Source organism: Neodiprion pinetum, chromosome 3 (assembly GCF_021155775.2).
Source record: "Neodiprion pinetum isolate iyNeoPine1 chromosome 3, iyNeoPine1.2, whole genome shotgun sequence".
NCBI lineage: Eukaryota > Metazoa > Arthropoda > Insecta > Hymenoptera > Diprionidae > Neodiprion > Neodiprion pinetum.
The window spans coordinates 38,775,582-38,795,953 of record NC_060234.1 but is presented as its reverse complement, the minus strand read 5'-3'; the positions used below and the strand labels follow the sequence as shown (position 1 = coordinate 38,795,953).

At 39.5% G+C, this 20,372-nt stretch overlaps 1 protein-coding gene across 23 annotated transcripts in view; it reads right to left on the bottom strand.

Annotated features, from left to right (window-relative positions):
- shot (dystonin-like protein short stop) overlaps window positions 1-20,372 on the bottom strand; it is a 173,189-nt gene that overhangs the window by 52,773 nt on the left and 100,044 nt on the right. For 21 of the 23 annotated variants that reach the window (XM_069134147.1, XM_046615848.2, XM_046615859.2 and 18 more), the window contains one exon: window positions 861-1,140. In XM_069134147.1, coding sequence (XP_068990248.1) covers window positions 861-1,140 — 280 coding nt within the window. Of the gene's footprint in view, window positions 1-860; window positions 1,141-9,742; window positions 9,967-11,439; window positions 12,409-20,372 lie in introns of those variants that run through there. The other 2 variants (XM_046615877.2, XM_046615862.2) reach the window with 2 other exon arrangements.

The following is a 20,372-nucleotide window of genomic DNA, read 5'->3' as shown; positions in this document are numbered from 1 at the left end:
TAAACCAGGAATAAAGTTCTTAACTTCAAATCGACTATGTGGATAAAGGAAAGAATAATAAAATAAAATAGCTCTTCTCACGCGACTTCGTCACGCAGTAAACATGAATAAACGGGATATTTATAAAAGAAAAACATATGGGTAAACTGGCGAGAGGCACGAGAACTGGCATCAAGCAAGACAGTTAGTTTCACATCGAAGAGCGAAAAACTCGCGAGAAGTAAAAGTTTGTTCGTTTATACCTGAATGGTATAATCGCAAGGCGAGATCTTACACTGAAATAAAGTAGTGATACACCGATCACGAAACGCTCGATGCACGTCGTGGCCCTAAGGTTTCAAGCCACACGTTTGCACGTCAGAAGTTAAGGTGCCTCTCGCGTGATTTTGTATGATAAAAAAAACCTCTATTCAAAGTAGCGCACATAGATCGTGGCACAAAATACATAAGCGAGAGTATAAAAATTTGAAAAACAAACAAGACGAACGCAAAATCAAATGCCTGTGAGTATACTCATCCAATTGCGAAAGAAAGAAATGATCTTGTCAATGCGAGTCGAATAGTATCGCGTATAATCTTCACCAGTTTCTCAGATCTCGCGTTAAATTCATTCGGACGGTAGTTGCGTACGCTTGTCTTTTTCTTCCTTCTTTCTTATCCCACCGTTCTTGCGTTTATCGGTTCTCCGATACTTTAAACGACCTTGGCCATACCTTACGCGTCCGATTTATTCCGTAATCTTTGAAACTAGGCACGCTGCATTCGTTCCGTTTTATCGTTGCCGTCGTCGACACGAATCTGCATCCTCGTTTATTTTCTCTGCGATAAAATTCAAGGTCGGGACGAGAGGTCCTCCTTACCTTCGGGATCGAGAAGCCTGGTAACGCCGTACTCGCGCTCGGCGATGTGGAAAACCCTGTCGAGGCGTTCGCGGGCCTGGCTTGACCTGGCACTTCGCCAATCGACGAGGTCTGGCCTGTTGCGATGCAGAAGCGCACTGAAGGCAAGGCCGTCTCGCCAGGAACCCGTGAAGTCCGAGACACGGACCCCGGGGTAACGGGCTGTAGAACGTCGGGCCCATCTCAGGAGAGCTTCGCGTGCTGTTACGTTCGGTTCCTGGCCAACGACGATGTCAGATATCTGGAACAACCGGGGAAGAGAAAAAAAAATTAGGAAAACCTGCCGTGGGTGACAATTAATCGATTTCGTCAAACATGCGGAACGACTTGTTTTTATATATTTTGTCAATTATTTTACAATCCGCAACGATTATTCTCCTACTTTCGTTTCTGTTCATATTTTTTTCAAGGTATATACCCACACTGATTGTTAGTATATTTTAAATGATATCGAAGTTGGGCCGACAGACGTTTGTACATTACCTACTTATTCAATGAAAACCTCTGCCGCACGTGTCAAAGAAGTTAGGTAGAACATTCCGTCTCTAAGTGGCGCTAAAATGTTGCACCCGCAAAAAAAAAAAAAAAAAAAAAAAAAAAAAAATTGTTCGCCGAGCAATGTGAATTAGTGACGATGTGTCGAACTGTTATACGGTTCGTTATATACTTTCTTTTTCTTCTCTCCGCTCCACGGCTTCGGTGATTTTACCTCGTCCGCGATGCTGTCCGAAGAGATCCGTTGTTATTTTACACAGACGCGTCTATACCGCAAGTAAGAACAACTAAAAACTGTGCTCTTGAACCGAGCTCCGAGAAAATGAGAAGATAAAGAAAAAAGAGAAAAAAAAAGATGCGAAATAACTAGACGTGGTGAGCATGAATTGAATGTGGAAATCGAGTGGAGATGAACCGTTTGTAATGAGGTGAAATATTGCCGGTGGTAGAAACTCTGTAACTTTCGTGACGAGGGAAGTGCCGATGTTGATTTAACGGTGCGGATAATGGCGAGTTTAACCTTTCACGATTTTCCTCCGCGATATTAACCACGGCGGCTGACTCTCTAATCAGACGACGAGCTTCTCCGACGACATCGCGGAATGTATATATATATATATATATATATATTCTCGTGATGCTTGTGATTCATCGAGCGCATGGCAAGGATTACATTTTTGCAGGAAGAGTCAAAGGTAGCGCCGTGAATTGAATATCGTTATTTAATTTCACCTCATCGCGAATCCTGAACCGTTTTACTGGATATGTATAAGTCGACCGTCTAAAATTCCTCTATATCTGCAGACACGGATTTAAAAGGCGTGCTATACATAACTTTTATACATGCTCTCATAGATCTGACGCAAATATGACGCAATTTGAACTACTCAATAGCGCTCCGCGATAATATAGGTATGCATACATATATGTATGTCTGAAGTAATTTCTGGGAGATAAATTCTTGTTGTTTCTTTTTTTTTTTTTTTTTGCATTTTTGTCTTCAAAGCATGAGAAAGCGAATGAATCAAAAGTTAATTAAATGTAAAATTAAGCTACCTTTGTAAAGATGACGAGCTCGATTATAATGACTCATTTGTTAACAATGCTTACTTATAGTTTTATTTACATTCATTTCTTGGCGCATTCATGAAATTACACACATGTAAGCGTGTACGTAAACGAATCAAGCTGAGAGCAGTCGAAAGAAACAAGCTGTACAATTCAACCCACGCATTCATCGGATAAAACAGACTTTTTGCATCATCGTAAATCTCAGCGATTCGCGAAAACCAAACTTACGTTGTGGCTGCAGATCAGATTTGCGGAGCATTCGTGCATTTATGCATACAATAGCGAGTATGTTTACAGCTAAAACGCAGTGAACCTAATCTAAGAAAACAAATATTCGAACGCCATTAGTCCAAAGATGAAATATGCTTCTCATGGTTTTTCGGTTGCATGAGAACGGTTATTGTTTCGGAGCTTTCAGAGGTTTAAGACGATAGGATTGTAAAATGAAACTGTTTCAACAGTTTTCTTTATTCATCGGGATTTACGAGCGTTCGTTGTACGAAACGTTAAATTATCAAGAATAGCAAACACTTCGCTCCGACTTGCTCATATATGGCGTACACGTCGCACGGAATTTTTAAAATTCGACGACGAAAAACCCCGCGTTTTACAAGTTGACGTTAGAAATTTTAGCAGGACCTATTTTCAACATTGTCCATGAATTGCCTCACCGACGACGATCGTGTGATAGTGTAAAATTCAATCCTAAGTAAACGTACGGTGAGAACTTCCCAACCATTTCACACGTGAAAAGGTTTAGCGAACCGCACGTAGTGATTATTTTATTATCTCACATATACCATCGTTTGATTTCTTGTTTTTTTTTTTTTTTTTGGTAAATTCAAGATGTTTTTCGGCAGTAGATAATTGGTACGTAAAAGGTGAGAAAAAAATATTATCAATTCTGAACAAACAGCACGTCGCGTTATTTGACGAGTTATTATCTACGGTACGAACAATTTCATAGCGTTAAAAATACACGGAACCACCAACAAGTCGACACGACGTGCCCTGTATAGGTGCACTCATCCGTACCAAACGATAGATAATACACTGATCTATTACAAGGATAGAGGAGGAAAGAGAAAAAAATGTCGATGAAACGGTTTTATCGTAACGGATCGTCTTCTTTAACGATGGATCAACGAACCAAGGAAGATCGCTCTTACATTAAATAGAACCGTATACTAAATCGGGGCATGATTATCGTCTATTCTGGAGTAGTTGGCGCAAGGCCAGCGACGTGATACTGCAGCCGAAGAATTTAATGCGATATCGCGAGAAGCTATGCGTGCGATGCGGTTCAATCGTATTTTAATTGCCCTTTGATTAAGAGCCCTCGAGATCATCTCGCGAAAGGTATTTCGAACGATGAACAGACGCGGCTCACTTCGTCTTCGTAAATCGATGAACGGACGAATCCCTCGATATTTAATTTCGCAGCTGCTTGATCGACGGTGGCTTTCGAATCAGGCGCAACTTTTTTTCGACATTTCATTAATCACCTCGTCATTGAATTTCAGTGCTGATGCTTTTTGCGCGTTAACAAAAAGCAATATTTAATAAAATCATCCCGCTGCCGCGTTGTAACGTGAAAGGAAATTACGTTACATAACCCATATACATTGTGTGCCGTACCTTCATTATGATACATCTATATTTACCGATTGTGTCATCTGGCTATATATATGTACATGTGTACGTACGTGTTTGTGTATTTACACGAGGAAACGCCGGCTGTGGACGTTGTGACAGAATCGGTATCGGGAATCTCGTATTTCGGTGAAATTTTTAAATTAAAGATAACAATCATGACAGCTCTATCGAATCGAGATGTCAATTGACAAAAAAATCGCTCCGTATAGTGGAGACGACATAAGTCTGCAACAACGAAACGGTGAAAACGGTCACTTCGATTAATTCTCCAAGTTTCTTATTCTCCGACATTTATCTCCGATTCGGTTCAAGTAATTCATCCCATAGTCTGCAATGGCAATTCGGTTCGCTGGTTGATATCATCCGCAACGAAAATCTCTGCAGTCGATAATCTGGGAAGTTAGAAAGTACAATAAAGAATAGAGGAGAGTAACGGTTGATGGTCGGAATCGAACACAACGTTTGGGAAAGTCGGTTAACTCTCAACAATGTACGTATAGGTACCCTATAATCCGTATCGCGGCTTATTTTTCAACAAAATTTGGGAACACGATAAGATAAAATTAAACTTTCCTGCTGCTGTATCTTCATGCGTCTGCATTACTACCAAGGTATTAAAAAAAAAAAACATCCCAGGCCTTGTAAAGACCCTGACTATAAAGGAGCAATGTCAGGGTGTCTGACTTCGATGACACATCAAATCCCCTGACATTTCCCGGTTTTCCAGACGAAAATAGACATTCTCCAGGACTCGTTTCCACCTAACTTTGCTAACAAAGTCACTTTTTTCATGCAAGTTAGTGAGAAATTAGACATCAGACGTCTCCGTCGCGTGAGTTAAAATAGTCCAATTTTCGTTTCAGTTCAATTTTGCTCAAACTCAATTTCCAAATATATCAATAAACAATTCAATATTAAGAAACTAACGGAAGATTAGGATTAGCCATCATTTCGAAACATGCGGGTAGAAACATCAATCTGGGAGTATTGACTGTTTTTAGTACTTGTTTATGTTTTTCGTAAATTTCACATAGTGCTCGACATCAATTTATCAATTCTTAAAACTCCTCCAAAAGCCATATTTTTCGTCACTTTATATCCTTTTCTCACTAATCCCCTCAATTTTCTGACGAAGAGTAATTTTCTACATTTCAAACAATCGTACACCGGTAAGGTAAACACCCCCAAATTCCCGGAAATTTCCCGATTTTACTAGACACGTGCAAATTTCCTGCCAATTTTCTTCAAATTTTCCTTACAGCTATAAGCTCCCCGAAAGCATCCCGTTTCCGATATTCCGCATGCAATATCGACTCGGCAAAAGTGACGATGGCAATCCAAGAGTGCACTTGGCACGTTACCCGACTTTCCCCTACGACACAACCTGCACCGACATACCGCATGCAGAGATGAAACTGTCACAAGGATAGACACTCGTGATCCTTAAAAATAAAAATGAAAAAAGACCTGCAGAGTAGTCGGAGAAAGCCCGCAGCAAGGCAAGCTCGCCGAGCGCTGTAATAAAATTAATCCGTAATTTTCACGGTGCTCCGATCCCGCGGCAAGAAGATGAGATCAAGGAGGTCGAAGAAGAACGAACTCCGATTGGCAGGTATGCGATATCTCCGGAATGATTCACGACAATTTCGCCGCAACAATTGCCGTGCAATTCCAACTACCGTTTAATATATACATTGCGCACCTTATTTCCTCCCTGAAGGCACGTCGTCGTACACCTGCAAATCGGCTCTCTTCGGATCGAGATACCGATCGGTGTACGCTGCAAGTGCAGCAGAGCGAGCAGATTGTTCTTTTTATTCCCAATGCCGGGCACGAGTCATTTCTCTAGTTTATAATAAGACTGAGTAAATTTTAAACACTTCTTAGGTAAATATAGTGCAGCTGGCCGGAAGAAAAGAAAAAATTGTAGTTGTAAGATTCGGGTTACACAAATTGGATGCAAGAAATTTATGTAACAATAGTATCGCCAAAAGAGTAAAGAGGCAAAGAAAAAAAAAAAGAAAAAAAAGAAAAAAAAAATAATTGAAACGTCACAAGGCATCAGGACTGAAACTTTTCAAGTGTATCATATTTATAAGTAAGATTCGCTCAATGCCGAAAGTATATGTGCACGGAACTTCTATAATTTCGTTGAACTTCGTAAAACTGGAGGACTAACTCGGTATCATGATTCAAATTCATTGGTTAGCATTAACGTTTTTTTTTTTTCTGCGTCAAGTGGAATGTTGATTTGATTAAATTCGAGTCTATAGACTCCAGCCGAAATGCTTAGCTTTCAAGCAATGACTTCGCGGTTTATCTTTTTTTTTTCTCTCTCTCTTTTAATTGGATAATTTTTTGACACACAGAACGCCCAAGAGACGCTTCGAATTCCCGGATTACGCCAGCGTATTCGTTTATGACATAATTTCATAGTGATAATGAATCCAGTGGATCGTAAGTCTGTTATTAAGCCTTCTTCAATCAACGATTAATAGCTCAAGTTTTTAGATCTAGCCGAAGGTTGAACCCGTTTGCAGCGGTGAGGGCTTACTATCTCTCTCTCTCTCTCTCTTTCTCTCTTTCATTCAACAAGACTGTACGCTGCGATAAAATATTGCAGGCCAATAATTATCTATTATCTCGAAAATGTTAAAACACAATCCCCGGCTGGGTAATTAAACGATCGCTGATCCTCCGTTAAACTCGACGCAAATTTTCAAGAGCGTATAATCATAATAACAACGGTAATAATAATCGTAAGAGGAAGCGTAAAAGTATGAAACGCGTATCTGGAGCAAAATAAAATTTTCATCGCCGACACCTTCGAACAGCTAGGTACAATAAAATAATAAGAAATAAAAATAAGTTGATAGACAAGTTCCGTTAAAAAAAAAGAAATGCTCAGGCTTCACTCTGGACGCGAATCTCGGCCTAAAATCTCGATTTTATCACCGTGCCGGGATGAAGAAAGAGAGAAAGAAGGAGGATAATAGGTGTGAATAACCTGTGAATCGAGTTAGCAAAGTCATTCGGATTGAGTCGGTGCAGCAGTATAGAGAACCGACGGGTGTACATACATATTACACGTGTGTAAATGACTGAAAGTTGTATTAAAATAAGCTCGTTCAATCTCTCCACGATCTCTGTAAGATGACCTCGACGAAGGTTTAGGAGGAAATGACGAACCTGACGTCTCTGGAGAATCGATCTTTAGGTCCGAAATATGCAGTCGTTAAATTTTATTATCAAGAGTAAGGAAAAAGAAATATTAATTACCATTTTATTTATACACGCAATTTAATGACTACGTATATTCTCCAAAGAGGTGTTGGAAGTTCTTTTGATAAAAATTTGAAAATCGATTCTGCGCTTACTCAATATCTGCAGGCAAAAATTGATCTGTGACAAAGTGCGGTTGCCGAATGTCGACGCTGACATTGAAATTGATTGAATTCCTGTTCGCGATCGTCATTCGAAGCGAGGTAAAAACTGAAATAAAAGAAATCGGCGACTCGCGGAACGGAGGAAAGTGTGAATCCTGCCAAGAGCTGTAACGGCGTTTCATTCCGTCCTCGAAGCACAAGAAGGCCTAGGTATTGCCTCACGTCGTTGACGTCATTTCTCAACTCTTATGGCAATGTTGCGTCGACCGGCGATCGTACTTAAAATTAAAGCGTTACACGTACCTATCGTAGGTATGACGCGTGTGTGCCTGCAATGCGATACACATGCACACGTGGCGCGTTACATGTGTTTGCACGAGATTATTCCGCGGAGATAGTTAAATTATCATTATACATATACATACATATATAAATATCGTTATACTTGAATAACGAAAAATTTCCAATTCTTATAATCCGTATACTTAATGTATTTAATACAATACAAAGACACACTCGTTATTTTGTCGAGTTGAGAGGAATTTTGCAGCAAAGTAACGGAACATAAAATTACGTTAAACTTTAAGATAGACGAAACGATATTTTTGTTTCCTCGATATATTTCATTCCCGTTGGAATTTCATAAAAAATTAACAAAGAACCGAGCGAGATTACGAAGCGATTTCGGAATCGATTTGAAATCTTGCGAGGTCAACCTGTTTTCCAAACGTTAAATATTCAAGATGGCTCTTCTGGCGATACATACACGCTGCATGTGACAGGGCGAGTATCGTACATTTTACAATCGTATAGATATACATCGGCTGTAGTAAGGAACCGTATGTGGGATGTGCCTACCTACCACCTTATACCTACTTTAAATTCGCCCACCGACTGTTAATGCAGCAAAAATATATGTGTATAAAATATACATGTATACGCACGCGTTTCAACGATCAATGTCAGTTTATTTACGTTCCTGTCGCACAGGACACGTATAATAATCATTTTGTCGAGCCTTGTATTCGCGTCCTCGAAATCGGCCGTAAAATAAGGTAGGCGTGCATCGAGCACGATTCAACTTATGGAAATCCCAACGAAAGGTTACACTGGCGCCCACGAAACTACATTTTTTTAATATTACACATAATACACACCTCGGTATTCAATTAGCTGTCTTTATTCGGCCCGTTTAAACGATACTTCGTTACACGCAATTACAAGGTGAAAAAAAACGAGTAAGCAATTTTTTGTGCTTCCAAGTTCGCTACGCTTTTCGTATAATAATCGTTCAAGTTAACGTTCACGGTCTCTTAGAACGGGGTGAAAATTGTGCAACGAACGACGAAAACGGGCTTCTGTAAGCTAAGGTGACGGCAATGGCTGGCGATCATAATTATCCTGCAACGGTAACACGGAGATACACCTACCAGGCTGTAAAAGTGTTGTACAGGCACGTCGGCAAGATCACCTTGGTCATTTATAGAAAGTAAGTAAGTGTGTGGCTGATCTAGTCGAGGATTACGAAGGACGCAGCATTGCTGCAGCAGAAACATGACGGAGACGAGGAAAATTGGAGCTCGTTTAATTTTAATCTTCATATAGCAGGATTAATTAGGCGAGGAAAAATTTCGCTGCTCGACGAAGCGAAAATTCGCGACTTGCACGGTATTGCCGTCTACTTTATACAGCATACTGACAAATGTGTGGGCAGAGAAATGGGGGAAGGACTTACACGACGATCCAGGATGCACGATGCATAACGCATCACCGGATCGGTCTCGAAGGATGCGTTTTGTCGTTCGGAGTACACGTCCTGCCCGTCGGACACATTCCTTAACCCACTCAAATAACTCGTCTTTCAACTTTGTTCAGTTTCATTCTTTTCTAATCCGACACACGTCGGTCGGATCCAGGCGAATTATAAGTTCTGAATGCAGTTTCGATTCTTTAATTACGAAACTGTTTTTTTCTTCGACCCTTTTTTTTTTTTACCCCCACTTCGAGAAACCGTTCTCTTCAAACTTCAATTCGGACTTCTTCACACTTCGTCGAGTGAGAACCGCTCTTCTAATCATACCGATTCTTTCGCAGAATCTCGCAAATTAATTTCAGAATCATTTGGGAATGTGGTTTGAAAGAATGAATAAAAACAACAAGAGAATCACGAGTTTCTGCGGTTACTTTACCTATCGTTAAGGAAAATTAGCCCGTGACAGGAAACGCTCGTCTTACCCGAACGGTTTTTGGCTTTGGTGGTGCGCGTTGGCCGATGGCAACGGTCGTGGTGTAGCGATTATCGTGTAGAGCCTTCGGCTGAGCACGCCTCGTTAAATCCTCGGCAACGCTTTTCTCCTCGCCGCGCGTCAGCGTCGTCGTCTTCCTGACGATGCGAGTGACGATACGACGTGTTCCGTTTTCCCCCCTTTTAGAGGTCTTCGTTGACTCGATCGAGGAGCCTGCGTTCCATTTTATTTCAATCATTTATCTTCGATTTACATCGACAGTTGTTAATTCCGAGTCAGAGAGTTCCGTTGCTTTCCGATTTGGTGGTAATAAAATTCTCAAGTCGATTACGTTCGGCAGGACGTAATTACAAATTACGACAAAATTAATTTAATACGTAAAACGTTTGACAAACGCTTCTTCTTTTATTCTTCGTATGAAAATTTCGATCGCCGAATAAATTTCGTTGCCTTCGTACAGGTATAGTCCGTTGTAGAAATAAGTTAATTGCACGCAGACAGTCGCGTGCTAATTATCAAACAATTGAATAATACCTGCGGCATGAATCGCGTGCACGCACTTCGTTACGTAGCGATAAGATTGCGTTTGTGTGTGTGTGTGAGGGGTGTACGCAAGTGAGGATAGGTATCCCAGATAGCGATAGTATAGTAAGTGTGTTTAAAGCCAGTTATAAAAATAAAAATAAAAATTACGGGATGGTTTTATTAAGCGTTTCTTGTGATAACGGCCGCGTCTTCTCCAACGTCATTATGTAAGAATTTTTCTTTCAGGCAACTCCGTTTATTATAATTATACGCTTACAAAGTTTCTATTCGTAACTGACAATGAGCTTGAAAAAGTATCTCGATCATTTCCAAACCATCAATTTCACGGTGCGTTGATAAAATTTGTAATAATTTCTGTAAAATTATATCGATAAATAATCTGATCGCATCAAGATTCGATGTAGAAATCAATGAATGTATAAACGATTATACTGTAACAAACAATTTTTGCATAACGCGTCACGGACACGACGTAGGACCATTTAAAGCCGACACGCGTGGGCAAGATCAAGGCTAACGGTGCAGTGATCAGCTGTTTACTAATCTGTAAACAACATTTCGTTATTGCCGAACAGAAAAATAAGTTGCGCGATCGACAGAAAAATTGCAAAACCGATTCAAATTCCCACAAGAAGATGAAAAAACCCAACAAATACCAAACTTGCGTGTAAAATGAAAGAATAAAAAAAAAAAAAAAAAAACATTCACCATCTTAGCTTGTGTCGCGAAGCATTGCATTAAATCAGCAGCGTTATAATAGTTCCTACACCTGTTACGGTACAACATCCGGTCTACAACAGTTTTCTATTCTCTAGTTACTAGTAGTAGTAGCAGTAGTAGTATCCTAATTTTTTGAACAAAGGCTCATTTTTCAACTGGTTAAAACAACGTGCTGTGTAGTTTTTATTTTTTTCCTTTCTTCCTCCTCCTCCTATTTTTGTATTTCTTTTCTCATTCTTATTCTTATTCTTATTCTTATTCTTATTCTCTCTCTCTTTCTCATTTGTGTCATCGGAAAGCAACGGATCCCCTCAACAAATCTTGGAGGTAAAATTTTGTTTATTATTTAATTTATTTGTTTTCGTTTCCGTTTATATCGCGGTTTAGATTCCGTATTCTCGTTCCCGTTACGCTATGTACCTAGGACCTCGGTGGAAAGTCGTCTTTTCGTATAAATCGCTTGAAGATCAGCTGCTGCAGCGGCGGCGGCGTTGCTGCCGGTCGGATTTGACGCCGCGACGTTGTCCCTGTCGTCGTCCTCTCTGGTACCCTGGACGAAGAGTCGTCCACCCTTGCTGAATCGATACATCGACATTTCCCGCAATTTTTCAATATCATTAATATTCGCATTCAGCTTTCGTCGTGAAAATTTCGATTATTTTCTTATTTATTTATTTATTTCTTCTTTTACTTCGCCGTATTACGCAGAGTCTTAATTTTGGACAGAAAACTTTGCCAAGTTTCTTCCAACTTTTAAATCCTACAATATTATTCGTTTAATGATCAATTCGTGTAGGATTTGCCGTTTATTATATTCGTTCACTGATAATGTTTATATGTATTTTTATTTATTTATTTTTTTAATAAATTATGCAACAGACTGATCTATGCGCGGTTATTGAACAGTCGTTTATTCAAGACATTCTATTACGTAGAGAGAGTATTTTTATTACTTGTACGTCGGTGTATAATTTTTAATTTTTTTTTTTATATACGTTATACGGTTTATTATATTTATTTTGTGTATATAATCGAGTATTTGAGATTCCAATTTGACAACAAGTTTGGCAATATGATATGAAATAACATTCGTTGCGATATCATTAACAGCGATATCAGGTTGAAACGTAGGTATATACAGTACTGTTGTACACTTGAAATACTTTTTCAAACGTTATAATCGTAAACTTCAAAGGTTATTGTGACAGGTGATAATAGTATTGGAAAAACAAAAAGAAGAAGAATAACTATAAATATATGTCGGTAAAACGATCACGTGCGTTTCTCCGCCGTTTTCAAACAGAGCGAAAGAAAAACCAGACACATGCAGACAGAGCCAAGCGGTTGTTATTGAACAAAATTGTAACGTTAAAGTTCAAATTGTAATTTTAATTTATACCGCAATTTTAGGATTGTTATTTAAAGAAAAAAAAAAAAGACGAAAATAACATTTCACTTGACAGTTGTGTTGACATATCGTACACTCGACGCGACCTTACACATGCGTCACAACCGAACTACGTATACACGCATATATTACATTGTCACCGTATTAGAAATTTTCTTAATCTTTGTCAAACGGCAACTCTGAACTGTGCGTAAAATACTTTATAAATCGAGAATTCTTCCAGGCCGTAAGATCTCGTATGCGGAAGACGGTGTATTGTTAAAAAAAAACACACACACACACACGCACACACATAAAGTCACGTACACATTACGCAATCGCGTATCACCGTGAGAGAAGATACGTTATTTGCAGACGATTCGCGGGTAAAACGAGGTAAGCGTCGAAGGTAAGAAGATCCGCGGACCTCGATGAACGAAGGTGGAAAAAAAAAAAAAAAAAAAAAAAAAACAAGTCGCGGGCTTTCCGTCGAGTTGAAGCGGAATATCGAGTCGTTCGACCGACCGCGCGAGCTCGCCGCCCGTTGTTGAGTGACTGTCGAGAGAATAAAACCCGAGGCTCCCCCTTCCACCCACGCAACAACGCTCCGATATCAAAGTAGGAGGGCAAAGAAAACACAGGTGAGATACAGCCGTGCGTGTGTCTTTCTCCCCCCCCCCCCCCCCATTTCCTTACGCAGACTCGTTTTCGAGTCGAACGTCAAAAGCAGACCGCTAAATACGGCCGACGTGACGACGCCACGCGTAACTAATTATTTTATTGTACGTACGTACGTACGGATGGATGGATTAAGGAATTTATTTGGAGTTCGTGATTAATTTTTATCCATATTTTAGAATATTTTACATCGAACGATCGAATTGCAAGATATTCCGGTACATGTGAAGGAAATTTTAACGATTCAAATAGGTAGAATTTTTATCTTTAGGTCACGTTCTACGCTATATTAAGGCCGTTTAATGCTCCTACCTTTACCGACCGAGCAGATTTAAAATTTTTTCCTTCCTACAATGAATAAACAAATTAACGAAAGGTTTGAAATTTCGACGGAGCATCGCTCTTTTGTAGCAATATTCAGGAGAGTTACTCGTATCGCATGAAAACAGTCTCGCGATGGATTATTTTACTCCTGATTATTTCCGGAGTTGCACCGAGTATCTCAGCTATGGGACTTTTTCGTCCCTGAAATGCGGGAAATGTGGGTACAGTAATATGTGTGAAAAAAACCACACACTTTAAGGCGATTTCTTTTTTGGATTTGAGTAACTTTCTTGAATTCCGATTATAATACGATTAGGCGCTTGAATATAATGTTATAGGCGCGTTGGACTAGTTTAAGAAATTGATCATTTGCCGGCGTACAGAAGCGAGTTAATGACTTGGACAAAATGTTTTCTTCCCCCTGGCAGGTCGGTAGACTATACATAATACTACGTATAATAAAGAACTACCAGGCTGCAGCTGTTTTTCACTGAGAATATTTGTGCTCACGATTATTACGAGCGAGTTGTGAAAACACCCACGCTTGTTAAACTTGATGCAATAACTACGACAGAAACTACGAAATAACTATAATATAGTAAGTCTACGACACATCGTAGCGCGAGTAAACGTGGGTTGAAATAGAATGTAGGAATGTTGACGTATCGCGCGAGGCGTTTTAAAAACAAATTAAGACTCATTGTTAATGGTGTCAAAAAATCAGCCTTCCCGTTCAAGTTGGTACAAATAAGTATAAAGCATGGGTCTGATCGCAACTTGAAATTATCAAAATTGACGATTGCAAGGTTCTCTGGTATGTAATTCGATTATACTCTCTGAAAAGTTGATTAGAAGTACGCGGTTACATTATAGTTAGACAAGAACGAATTTTCACTGAAATCGTCCAGTCAATAGCGCTTCGAGTAAAGAAAAAAAAAAAACATGAATAAACACTTGTGTCATATTTTCAATTGTAAAATTTTCGGCGACGAAACACGTCTCGTAAGAAATGCCGAGCACCATAGTCAGCATATTATTTTTAGCAAGAACGTGCAGTTATATGTTCCGGTTAATGCATCGAGTATCAAGCCGTGATATCGAGTTGAACGCGTACGTTGACAGCACTATAATTTCTTAATCCTTTTACTTTAAAATGAAAATATTGACCCAAAATGCCTTTACATTTGAGTAAAGAAACGCTTTTTGAACGGTTCTTTTGAGAAATGTTTTCAACACTTTTCAGAAATTGAGTTTTTTTTTTTACAATATATCCGTTTCACTCGCAATGTGAGAATAATTCTAGAAAATAAAATAGCAGCGATCGATTTGTCAGAAAATTTTACCACTGTTTCGTATACTCGGTAATTATTTAATATGCAGTATATCTCGAGAAAATTATAAAAAACAAAAATTACGATTTTAAACTATAGTGGGCAAAAAAGCGAATTACCTCGGTTAATACGTATCGTATATATACTTTTGATACGCTAATTCTAATCTAAAATCTATTTTATCCCATTACGCTCGTCATAATCTCGCTCTGCATCCGCTCGTAAATGTTCAACCAGCTTCGGTATTACCTTATAATATTACATAATCGTGAGATCCTTGTACTTCCTGTCCGCGATATTTTATCACGACGGCGATAATTTTCCTTCATAAAATTCCCTGACATTTTCCGTCAAAAAATTCACAATCTCCCAACTTTTTACCACGAAACTTGGTTAACCAATGTTGGGCAGAATCCTAGAAATTCCGCACCTTGAATATCCAAATTTAGGTGTAAAAAACATATAGTATTGCTTCGTTTCACCTGAATAATTAGAAACTGAACAATACCATTTCCGAAAGTTAACATAACTGAATTTACGAAGCACCGCTTGAGTTTGAAAACGACATTAAACAAAGAAAGTACGTTTTTCCCTAAGATCCATCATAATTCTCTGATAATTCCTGGTTTTCCGGGTCTGTCATATTGATTTAAAAAACGAAACGTGACACGAGAAATCAAATCACATCCAGAAATCTAACGTCTGCGGCATTGCGAGAAATTTGTAGAGCTAGGCATAACGTTGCGTATCGCTTTCAGTTCCCCGTTTTCACGACTACACGAATGTACGTACGGACATTCTTTTCCCCTGCACTCGTCGTTCTGTTAATGAAAACTAGGCGTTCCACCGAGTGCTTCGACCAGCCTTCGTTTCCTGGCATCCGTAGTTAAAACGTGTCCGTCTGTCTGCCCGAGGGTCTGAATTTACATCGTGCGAGAGAGTCGCTTGTGCGAACATTTTGCGCAAAGGACATGCCGGCACACGGCGTGTTCATTTGTGGCTATGCAGCCAACCGTTTGTCTATTTATCGACTATAAAAGCGATCGAACAACGCCTCAGAGACTTTCTCGGCAAGTTTTTCACCAAACCCGACCGTCCGGATACTTGTCGATGTACGGTAAATATCGATACAAGCGTTAATCACCCGGCGAGTTTTCACTTTTGCTATTTAAACCTTTCGTATCCGCGTGTCCGTCGTGAAACTGCGGCTTTTCACCCGTGATCGTAGTTTCCGGTAGATTCTTGTCTCCTCTCGAATTTACACACGTACACGCTCTCGCTCAACTTTGGTACTTGGACTATTTTTAGGTCCGTACAACGTAAGAGTGTCGGAAGACGAACGTCCGATATAATAGCCAAAGAACGTTACAAGTGAAAAGGACGGTAGGGAAAACTTTCGAAAATTCAAAAACGTTGACATCGAAGCTATGGTTTTATTATACGTAAAAATTCACGTCGCATGCTTTACGGTGAAAATAATACGTGAATAAAAAGGAACGAGTCGTGCGATGATCTACGCTCGGCGGAAGGTATAAGTATTAAAGGCGGCGGTTAGTCGGTGGAAATAATAAGGCCGAACGGAAATGGCTTCTGGATTAAACGTTCCGACGGCCGGTGATTTCATATCCGGCAACACGATATACATCTACAACCCGCGATCGACGGTACGCGGATGTTCGATGACCTGCGGCACAGGTGCGTTCCGATTTATCCGTCTCCACCTTTGGTTTATTTTGCGGTCCGATAGGCAAGTTCACGTATCTTGTACCGCATGCGTCCGTTTTATACAGGACGGAGGCTGGTCTCGGTTGCAAAGAAGCCGCTTAGACCTGAATTTTATCGTCGTTTTATGAAACGCAAATAGCAAAACATTCTAAACTAGGGAAGAAAATAATAAATTCCTAATTTACGGGACAACCTATTTCTATTTCAGCTTCAATTTCTACGATAGACGAAGCGATGGATGATACCCTATAATTCTGTATATCGATGTAACCGAAACGATCTTGTATCACGATACAGATCGAGTAAATTAATCTTCGATTTTATACACAGCCGATGTAAATTCCTTCATAATACGAAATTCGTCCACGTGGACGGTATCGTGTTTTGATGGGATGGAGCGATAAATAATTACTACTACTCCCGCAGCACCGAGAAACGAGCATTTATTACTACTATTATTACCTACTTATTATATACACGCGAATCGACTACTGGGCCGTAATTTGCATAGACTAAGTTACACGGCATAACGGTGAGACTTTTGAATGAAAATTCCACGGTTTATGTACACCGCAGGGGATTTTCTCTTCTAAACGGTGTCTTTTTTTTCGATTTTCCATTTTCTTTTCACTTATTCATTTATTTTTTATTCGATAATTATACCGAACTTGCAGACTGGATCGTACTTGAAACTGATGTATAAAAAAATTGGCCGAGATACTAGAAACTGTCGAAACCTCGATCGATTACAATCCTGTTGGATTTCCTCGTAAGACGAGATGACGCCACCGCGTTTCTTCAGAGGTTTTACATCCATCTCCGATCCATTCTCTACTACTACAAGCCCGAATTTCGAAAGGTGCGCAAAGCGGGATTGTGTGGATCACTGAAAGGCGTGACGCCGTGCGTTGATTGGCTGATCGGTATACTAGGCCTAGGTCAAACGTGCGAAGATTCTTTACCATTACGTCACTTGCCAAGTGACATCAGAACCGGCAATAGCCGTTAATAGCCGTACCTACTACGCCCGAGTCCTACAACTAGACAAATATCTAGTATAGTATAACGCAGCTACATTACGCGTGTATGTAACGTGACTTCTTTGAAAAACTTCAGAGCTATGAGCTTGGAGACACCGAAAGATCGATGAAAGCGATTAACGGTGATGAAAGGAGACGACGGAAAAAACGACAGATGAAAAAGGATAATTTTTTTTTTTTTCTAAGCATTTTTTCTGAATGTTATTGTAACCATATTGGATTATTTTAATATTTGAACGTCGTCCAATTTTCGGAGATGTACCGAGTTGCCAGAGTTTTTGATCAAAACTTCGCAAGTGATACACAATTATTTAAAATATGTGAATTTTGAGCCGAGCAGTTTCATCGCATCGAGCTTTCCGGATCGATATTTGATCTAATCTTCTTATCTGAATACGCGTTTACAACAACTTTTTTCATCTGTATCGATGTGCCGGTTTTTAAAGCCGTTGTTTGAAATCGATTAGAAAAAAAAACGATCTCAACGCATCAATGATCGGGTTAGTTATGCGGTCATTCCGCTTGCACCGAAATGCTTAACGACGTTGAGTTAGCGCGTATCAGGGCATATAAGCGCAGCTTAATAGCTGTTCCAGATTCTGTGCCGGATCTATACACGAATGAGTCAAAAATGAGGAGTTAAAACGGTAGTAAAAAAGAAAAAAGAGGGTCGATTTACTGTAAGTACGGATAAACGGTACAATATCCTGAATCGCCAATCTTCCTTTAGCCAGCTGGTTTGCATCGGGTGGCCGACAAACGTTCGTTTAGTAGGATAAACGGAGTGGATGGCGCGACAAGATGCGTATAATATTGGCGATCGGTAAATCGAAGCACCTACGTGGAGGACTCGCGTAGCTCTACGTCTGGTTGACGTATCATCATCGATACGAACCAAGTCACGACGCCAATTCAAATGGAGATAATTGGACGGGATGCGAGTTGAATGGTAAGATGTCGTTTCGGCGGTTGACGAGCTTTGTTCAATCGAAACTATCGAATGCTAATCGCCACTCGTCTCAGGTAGTCGTGGGATTTGCGCCTCGTGCAGCAGGTTAGATAGGCACCATTGACGTTGTCGCAAGCCTCACTTCGTGCATGGCGTCTTATGAATTTTCTAATTTTCAAAATATAGCGAGCGAATGCATTTTCGATTTTTCAATTCCATTCTGCTGTCTCGGTATGTACGCGTGTACATTGTGCATGGATTGCAGGTTTACTCGAATACGTTCGGAATTGTACACAAAGGTGAACGACAAAGGTTTGAAAAATCTATGATCGATCGGATTTAATTCACTTAGTTGGCCCCGTATGTCCGTTGGTCGGTTTGTCGTATACCAGAGAGATTATCGGTCATACGAAGCGACGTGGAACTCGATACTTGTCAAGTCTATACGTGGACTCACAGGTATTATAATAGAATAAGTCACTGTCCACCGAAATGAATTTATATTTATACAGATACGGGTTTGAGAATAAGAAATTTTCATTACCCGTTGCTGTTAACAGCAATGAAAAGGACGTTGACTACTGATAAAATCGTAAAACGCATATTCGGCTCGTTTATGTAACGTAGAAAAGTATATTTTTCAAAATTTGTGATTTACAGTCCTGCACTGTAATGCGTGTGAAACTTACGTACATATATAAGTTGAAACATATAAAACGTGTATAAGATGTAAAGCCACTAATAAAAAATTTGTGACATTTATTCATTCGTTCGCTCATTTAATCTTTAAGAATTAAATTCGTAACGATAAATTTCACGTTTTAGATAACAAAACGCTCACAAAATATTATACAAACTCTACCTACGATTTTGCATGCATCAGGACCACTGTTGCAAACTCACCAAATAAATTTACGAAGATTAACGAATTCGATAGCAAAAATTTACAGTTAGGTGGGTGATTCGGAATGAAAAATAGTTATCAGATGAACACCTACGTCTTGTGCGTTATTGTGAAGTTCTGTTAACGGTATTGAATTTCAAGTTCGACAAACGGAAAAAAAAAAAAAAAAAAAACAATGACGAAAAAAAATGGATAAAAATATAGATACCTGATATTGTAATTTATCGTTACTACGCTACGTTTAATTACGGTACTATACAAATGGCAAAATTTACAACGCGATACGCAAATGTACCTGCGGCTACCGAACATACAATGTGGTAGATACGTATTGAATAAATTATGAAGAAATGGATCAACGAAGCGGAAGCGAATAGTTGGGTGTATGAATTACGATATCCAGACGAACAGCACAGGGTTTGATAAGTAAATAAAAATAAAAGTAAAAAAGGTTTTGTTGAGAAGCTGCTGTTGCTGATGATAATGATGATGATAACGATGATGACGACGAGGTTTTATTCATTAGGATTACGTGGCGACTGTGTTTATTATTCAAGCAGCTACCTTGACCAATAAAGGGAATCTATCGCGTTTTATATAATACATATACCTACCTAGTCGTTTAAAATTCAACACTGGCTCCTCTCCTCGACACGGAATCTTAAGGATCTAACTCGAGCTCGAATCACAACCTCCGGATTGACGTGCATTGCTTTACCCCCGCCCCCTTTCCCACCCAATTCTTAAAAATTTCAAGCGAAAATCTTGATAAGGAAATTTAATATACCCGTGAAAAAAATAAAAAAAAAAAATTAAAAAGGGAATGGAGAAGAAACTAATCAGTAATATTGTATTCTGTGTAAAGAATTGCAAAGTTACCATCCGATCTATGATACTCGATTGCGAGGAGATCGATCAGATTACGAGACCTGTTTACCTATCGTAGGTAAGAGGCGCGCAGTTAACGGATTCGGTTTACAGGTTACAGGGAGAGGCTACATCTAGGTAGGTATAT